Genomic DNA, 8,133 nt, shown 5'->3' on the forward strand with positions numbered 1-8,133 from the left:
CCATAAGTCCTAGAAATAGTCCATAAGCAATCCATTGTCCATTAGTTCATGTGCCAGGAATCTAATAATTCCTGTAGGCTCTGAAGTACTGCAAAAAGTCTCATCAACAATTTTTCATCTCAGGGAACCCAATGATTCTTGCTGGTTTTTCAGGAACTGAAATCTGAAGATTTTAAAGTTCTTTTGACAGTCTCATTATTAGCCATCTGATTTCTTTTCCACCTGTGAAAATATAAGCAGATCCTCTTCCCCAAGCAGTTAACCTATCTAATTCTCTTCTATTTACCACTTTTGGGATTTCTCCTCATCATCTGGTAATTACATTGGAGCTGTTTGCATTGGATATTGTCTTTTTGTCTTAAAAGGCCTGTATTCTTCCCAACTGTAATCCTGATTGCTTTTCTGTTGGTTGATGACATCAGAGTTCTGAATTTCTAAAGTCTCTCTGGGTGTAACCTCAGCTGCTATCATGCCCCACCTGTCCTTTGATTGATACTTTGGAGGCTGGGCAGGAGCCTCTCATTCCTCTGGGTCAATATACATTTAGAGGCCCAGTGAAAGCCTCGGTTACATTTTGGACATGGGGTTTTGGGTTTTCTCTCACCCTGTCTTCTCACTCTATCTCCATATCTACAATGAGCTCTCAAATGTCCAATTTTTCTGCACTGAAAACATCGACGAGTTTCTCTAGAATTCCTCTGCCAAGAAGGACCTTGTCTTTCCATGTTCATCATAGTCTGGGCATAATAAGCATTTGTGCCCACTGTGGCACAGCATCTTATGATTTCTTCTAAAGGAGCATTTTTGTCTAGCCCCCATATGATTCTCTTGCAAATCTCATTGGCATTTTCCTTAGCCAAATGTCTAGTCATTATTTCTGTTGCTGCATTATCTCCAATGGTTCTTATTACAGTTGTTTGTAAACGTCCCACAAAATCTGCAAAAGGTTCATTGGGACCTTGCTCTATTTTTGTGAAAGCATTATTTCCATCTTTCTGTCCAGGGAGAGAATTCCAAGCTTTTATTGCAGCCTTAGAAATTTGCTCATACACTGTTATGGGATAATAAATCTGTTCTGAACTCTCTGCATACTGACCTTCTCCAGTTAGTTGGTCAAAAGCAACTTGTACAATAGCTCCTGTTTGCCTATTGCGTTGGGCTTGAATCCTACATAATTCATGAAACTCCGAAAGCCACAATAAATTTTGTCCTGGTTCTAGACAAGTTTTTGTTATGGATTTCCAGTCATTCGGGGTTAGGATTTCATTAGACAAATTATCCAGTAACATCTTCACATAAGATGATGTAGCCCCATAAAGAGTGCAACCCTTTTTCAAATCTTTAATTTTTCCCAAATTAAAAGGAGTGTATTTTCTCTCTTTTTGACCTGAGGAGTTGAGCTCTTCAATCACAGGATATGCATTTATAAAATCAGATATATCTTCTCCTTCATTTTTTGCTTTAATTAATGCTTTTTCTAATCTTGTCAAATTCTGCTTTACAGGAGAAGCTGACTGTGTTTCTGTCTCTCTCCCTCCCCCTTGTTCCACCCATGAAGGGTTAATTGTGGGGGGAGGGTCATGAGATGTGGAATCACCTAATTCCTCCTGCTGTGAAGTATCATACTCAGAATTGTAATTAACTCCATTCTCATCTGATTCATCCTCCTTTTCACCTAAGTAAAGTTGGCACTTCCTCCTGTACTTTCCTTTTCATCATTCTATCACTTAAATAACTTCTTATAGCCAATTGTATTACATTATATGTATTAATTATTGAGTTAGGCCCATTTTTATCATAGAATTGACAAAGATCCTCTCCAACCAATTTCCATTCATTTAAATCTAATTCCTTATCAAGAGAGAAACAAGGACATATGTCCTTTACAGTTTGTAAAAGTTCAGTGATTTGCTGTAAACTTATAATTAAACCTTGGCTTTCCATAATTTTGACAATGCTCTCTAAACATTTTCCTTGAACATAAACAGACTGTTTTCTAAATATCTGTCCCATCTTAGATGAAATTCTACTTTAACTCTTCTAACAAAATTTCTTTGTTGCACTCACCCTAATTTCTGGGTTGAAGTTTTTTCCACTGGATCAGGATCAGAGGCTTTTCCACTTGAATCAGGATCGGAGCTTTTCCACTGAAATCCACTGAGGGGTCTGTTTGTCCCTGTTCGGGCGCCAAAATGTTGTGAGCTTTTTCTTCTCAAAACGCAGCCAGGTGATAAAAGTTCAGATCTTTTATTATTTCCAATATAGCCCGGTTAGCTTAGAGGCCTATCTCTCTGCTTGGTTCCAAGAGCTCTCTCCAAATGTCTTTAAATCCAAAGGTCTGGTCCTTCAGCTTCTGCCTCTGCTTTCTTCAGCCTTCAACCAGCTCCAGTCTTCATGTCATTCCGGTGAAATCTCGACTTGTAGCGTCTTCCTCTCTCAAGAACACTTCTGTCACCAGCCAGCCAAGTGGAAAATATTCTGCCTTGCCTTGGAGAGAGGGCTTCTGGCGTAACTCTACTGAAATCTGACCGAGAGCTTCTGTCTGTTTCTTTTATCCAAGAGGGAGGAATTGTGGGATACGAGAGAGAGGGATTATGGGTTTTCTCCCATAGTGCTCTCTGGCCCAATGAGCTTCAAGGGAGGTGTGAACTCATTGAACTTAGTTCTACTTAGTACCTTGTTTCAGGTTCTGCCCAAAACATCTTCTTGTAAGATTAGATCAACTCTAATTAGTTAGCAGTTAGTAAGGATTCCAACATCTTCCAGATCTTAATCTTTGATATCATATTATTCAGTTGGAAGAGATGCAAGAGACTTAGAGAGAGAGAAATATGGAAAAGAAAATTATTTTTTTCAAGATAGTGGGGGACAAAACAATTATTTTTCCTTTGATGGCCTGATATTTAGCTCACTGAGACTTTTATCTTCTGGTTCTAAAAAAAAAAAATTAAGTCTCTTGCATCTCTTCCAACTGAATAACATGATATCAAAGATTAAGATCTGGAAGAGATCATAGACTAGATCTAAGAGCCACATCCCCTCAGAATGATTGATAAATCGGGATTTCAAAGTGTCATTAGTCACATTCTTGTAATAATTTCAGTGTCAAGAGCTTTCCCCACAATTTAGTGAAGAAAATAAAAGGCTTATTGTTTTTCCATAGGTACTTTCATGAATACAATTGACTTGTACTAGGTAATGTCAGACCTGGAATTTAATCACAGATCTCACTAAATCCAAATCCAGACTTTGGTGGAGTATTAAGCCTTCTTTGGTAGAATCAATGCTATAAACCTCAATTCTGAAACTTTATATCACATTTTAAATAGAATTACATTATGGTGGCTAACTAATTTCATGCCTTTTTTTGAAAAAAGTAAATTTATCAAAATCTCTAACTGGGCACAGAATCATCCTACATATTTCCTACATAGACATAGACATATAAGATATGTATCTATCTTATATCAAAATATATCAAAGTCTCTATCAATGGAGATAATGGAGACCTTCTTTCATGTTTAGAAATGACAACATTTAAGTACCAATTGAAAATGTTGTTTTTCAATGATTAGAGATAATTCATCATGGATCACTAAAAAAAAAAAAAAACGGAATCCTGGAATCCTGTTTTTTTTTTTTTTTTGGTTTTGTTTTGTTTTGTTTTTTTTAAAGGCCAAGCAGCTTTTATTGCCCCTCAAGGGAGAGGTGCATCTTGTCATTGATCATCTTGCGCTCCGGGTTGAGGCGCTTCAAGATCTGGGCCAGCACTTTGACTGTCTGGTCGCTGCTGAGCCCCGTCTTCTTGGTCTGGAACTTCTTCAGCAGGTCCTTGGTGGTCATGGGCTTTCGGGTCAGGTAGCGCCTGACCGCGTCCTCTGTCAACTGCACATCATCACTGCTGGGCGTGGACTTGCCGGACTGAGGCTGGGGGGTGGATTTCCCCGAGATGCTCTGGGGTCCGGCATCCAGCCTCGGGCGCTTGGCGGTGGGCGGACCACTGGGTCCCGTCTGCCGCTTCCCTTGCTCCAGCTTGCTGGCGGCTGCCCGCAGGGTGGAGGACGTGCTGCCGCTGTCCACGCTGGGAGTGCTCGGGCGGCTATTGCCCCTGGAGCTGCTGCCTAAGGCCTTCTGCTCCCTCTTGGGGGGAGTCTTCTTCTTGGTCAGGAAGAGGGCCGAGGACACCTGGTTGTCGATGTCGCTCTCCTCTGAGGTGTCCGACTCTTCCCTGCTGTCTCCTTTCCTCCTTTTCTCCTGCGGGTTGAGGGCCTTCTTATCTTCTTCCTCCTTCTCCTCCTCCTCGGGGGGCTTCTCCTCCTCACTCTCCTCACTGCTTTCGCTTTTCTCATCAATGCCTTTAGGGCCTTCCTCCTCCTGCTGGACCACCTTGGTTTTCCCTACTGCCTCCTCCTCAGAGCTGCTGGAGCCATCTGACATGTAGTCCACCTCCTGGCCCTCAAAGTCCCCATCATCGCTGTCCTCAAAGGCCTCATCATCAGAGCCCTTCTTCTTCTTCTTCTTCTTGCCCCCCCTGAAGGGAGCCGCCTTCTTCTTGCTTTTGGGGACCTTCTCACCCTCCTCCCCACTGCTGGTGCTGTCATCAGAGCTCATCTCCAGGTCGTGGATGCGAAACTCACTGGGCTTCTTCCGGCTCTTCTTCTCTTTATGCTCATCTTCATCCTCATCGTGGTCCTGGTCCTTCAGCCGCCGCTGCTGCATGATGCTGAAGTGGTTCAGGACTTTGTTCCTCCTCTCCCATTCCTCCTCGGCCTCCTCGGCGGTGAGCGTCCGGTGCCGCGCCAGAGGAGTGAAGTGGTACCAGTTGTGCACGGGGAAGGCTTCCAGGGCCCCGTCGGGGCACTGTTTGAAGATGTAGTACGAGGTGTTTTCTGTCACCCCACCCCTCTTCATTCCCTTGAACCTTCTGCCTGTTTTGCCATTGACGTTAAGTATCCAGGGCTGGTCTTCAGCTTTGAAAGCCTTGGGAATGATGCCATACTTCTTCCTCCTGGCCTCATCCCGGAGCTTCCGGTTAAACTCACTGCCAGCCCCAGATTCTGGCATCTCTTCCTCCTGATAGAGCTTCTTGTCGCTCAGATCCCGTTCCATCTTGGCCTGATGCCAAGTGGAGACGTTGACTTTGTCAGCTGCATTGAAAGCCATAATATTGTACCTCTTGAGGTTGTTCTTAGGAACTCGAACAACATACTCAGTCACAGTCGGATTGCTGGTCCCCAAGGTCGTCATGGCCAGTACCGGGTAGCGCAGTGAACAGCCTGAATGAAGGAGATCCGTAGGTTTCCTACAACCAGACGCACAGCTCCACACCAAACCGGCTTAGACTGGTGGGACTGAAGCTCCGGTCCCAGTTATATAACCAGCCAGATCCGGAAGTGTTAACTCATCCCTCGCCGGGGGTGTTAACTCATCCCTAGCCGAGGTGCTAACTCATCTCTCGCCGAGGTGTTAACTCATCGCTCTCCGAGGGTGTTAACTCATCCCTAGCCAAGGTGTTAACTCATCTCGCGCCGAGGGTGTTAACTCATCCCTAGCCGGGGTGTTAACTCATCTCTCGCCGAGGGTGTTAACTCATCCCTCTCTGAAAGCTCAGTCTGAACCTGGAACACTTGAAGCAATTTTTCATGATGTCTTTTTTATAGACCATATTTTGGCAGCATAGATAGAAGTCATCAGGTGTAAGTGGAGAATGTAATAGAGTAATAATAATGCCATAGGAAGGTTGGGGAAAGTTTCAAGTTATGTCAAGTTAAAACTTTTGTAGACAATCACTTTGATATACGCTATCAAAGTCCCAAACATTTCAGATCCTGACATGTAAAAAAATGGGAAAACTGTAATTTCAGACAAAAAAATGGATTGAGGGTAAAGTGAAGAACATATTTTCTTAGTTATATATTCCTTACAAACTAAAATATTTCCTATGTTTAGAAAGAAAGGTAATAAATTAAATGAAAAGATGCATCCTTAACATTATTGTTAGGGAAGAATTATCTCAGATCTACATGACAAACATACTAGACCTGAGCTATGTTACTTATAAAATGGATTTTTTATTGCCATTGCTAGAAAAAATACTAGGCAGGGAAATTTGCTTGAAGAAGTCAGGCTTGTTAGAATTAAGATGTGATAAAATATTTTTTAGAAATCACATGGATTTTAATATCTAGAGGACCCAGTTTGTATTCAGGAAGGTCTAGGTTTAAATTTTGTTTCTGATACCTACTAATTGTATGAACATGGATAAGTCACTTCATGGCATACTTAGGCAGCTCTTTAAGATTATAAATGGCAAATTCTTTGTTGATCGATACTAGGAGATGAGATTTAATATATGTAGAATTCACATGAATAAAATCACAGATCCAGAAGAAAACAAAACAAAATAGAAAGGTTTAACCTTAGACAACTTCTTGTATTATGGAGCTTCTCTAGCTGTTTTTATGTAAACTTCATGAAAAAAAAAAGTAATACAATAAGTACATTACTAGCCAGCAACTATTTTCAGACTAATTGGTCAACTGTACTGTAAATAGGATAAGCAAGACAATTAGCAGTACCTATTACTCTTTTTGTAGGCTCTCTAGAAAGTTGTGTTGACTTTTGACATAAAGTTTATCAGAAGAATTCTGCTGCCCTAAGGCTAGATGAAATATATTAATGCTTTTGTACTTAAGATGATGAATAGAACTCTTGATCCAAGATTTTATCCTTACTAAGGTATTTTGCTTCATTAGTCATGTTAACATAACCTGCTTTGTGTGCTTTATCTTTCATCCATTCTTTCCAAGTCGCTTCCTTATCCAGGTTTCTTGTACATATACTTTCAATACTCATGATTCTTTCCTTCAATAAGAAACAGAACCCAATCCTAAATATTAATTTCATTCAAGTCTATCCTTTACTATATATATATATATATATATATATATATATATATATATATATATATATGTGGTTCATCCATTTGGCACATCCTATGCTCTAAAATTGCCAGATCATTAAGATAAAATCCATGTAAACAGATGTCATTTGTTTATGTGCTTTTTTTTGTCAAAAGACTGAGAAACAGAATTCTAATCACAGAATATCTGAAGAGTCATGTATTAAGAAGATTACTTTGACAGCTATGTGAGCAAAATATTACAAAAAAGAGAGATTGAGATCAGCAAGACCAATTAACAGACTATTATGAGACTACAGGCAAGAAGGAAATTATGAGAATGTGAATTAAGGTAGCAGAATTGTGAGTGAAGAGAAGAGCCCAGATGGGAGAGATATTGCATGGAAAAATAACAGAAAATGATAACTCATTGAGCAAAGGGGAAGGAAGAGTTAAAGATGAAAAGATCTTGAGTCTCAGTGAATGAATGAGGATACTGTCAATAGAAACAAGAAATCTGAGAAAAGGAGGAAGATTTGGAGATTAAATTTTAAAACACCAGTGTGACACCCATGTGGACCTGTCTCCCAAGCAGTTGGTGATGTCTAACTGCAACTTGGAGATTGACTGTGGTTAGAGATAGAGATATTGGAGTAATTTCCAAAGGGTGGATTTCAAGTCGTTATGGAAATAGGAAAAGAGAAAAGGGCAGAGGACAGAGCCTCACGGAATAATTTATGCTTAGAAGGTCGAAGGAGGATAATGATCTAGAAAAGAGGAATAATGATTGGTGAACAATAAGAATTAAAAACTGTGAGAAAACAGTTCCCAGAATCCAAGGGAGCAGAAAGTGTGTTGATTTAGGGGGAGAACATATGTGATTAAATAGTCTCAATGCTAGTAATGAAATAAAATGGAAAGGCATAGTCTTAAATAAAGAATAATTTTGCTTTTTAAATGTTTGTTGGGGACAGAACCAAAAAATAATGAAGAATGTGGAATACTTGTGGAAATCCAAAAGAGACTTCTTCTTGGTGGCCCTGAATTTTTATTTGTGTGTGTGTGTGTGTGTGTGTGTGTGTGTGTGTGTGTGTCTTTTCATTTTTCTGTACATTAATGATTTTAATTATGCTGATATTCTTTCTATCAGTGAAAATCACAATCTACCAGTGGCTCCTTGAATAGTATGATTCTTGTCATTGTATTTCCACAAATTCTTTGGGAGATATTTA

At 40.3% G+C, this 8,133-nt stretch overlaps 1 protein-coding gene across 1 annotated transcript; it reads right to left on the minus strand.

The window, feature by feature from the left end:
* Window positions 1–3,687: 3,687 nt before the first annotated feature.
* On the minus strand, window positions 3,688–5,247 carry LOC127546294 (general transcription factor IIF subunit 1-like). Its single transcript, XM_051973494.1, has one exon. The coding sequence runs from the start codon at window positions 5,245–5,247 to the stop codon at window positions 3,688–3,690; it is 1,560 nt and encodes a 519-aa protein (XP_051829454.1).
* Between the last annotated feature and the right edge of the window lie 2,886 nt (window positions 5,248–8,133).

The sequence above is a fragment of the Antechinus flavipes genome, chromosome 1 (assembly GCF_016432865.1).
Source record: "Antechinus flavipes isolate AdamAnt ecotype Samford, QLD, Australia chromosome 1, AdamAnt_v2, whole genome shotgun sequence".
Classification (NCBI taxonomy): domain Eukaryota; kingdom Metazoa; phylum Chordata; class Mammalia; order Dasyuromorphia; family Dasyuridae; genus Antechinus; species Antechinus flavipes.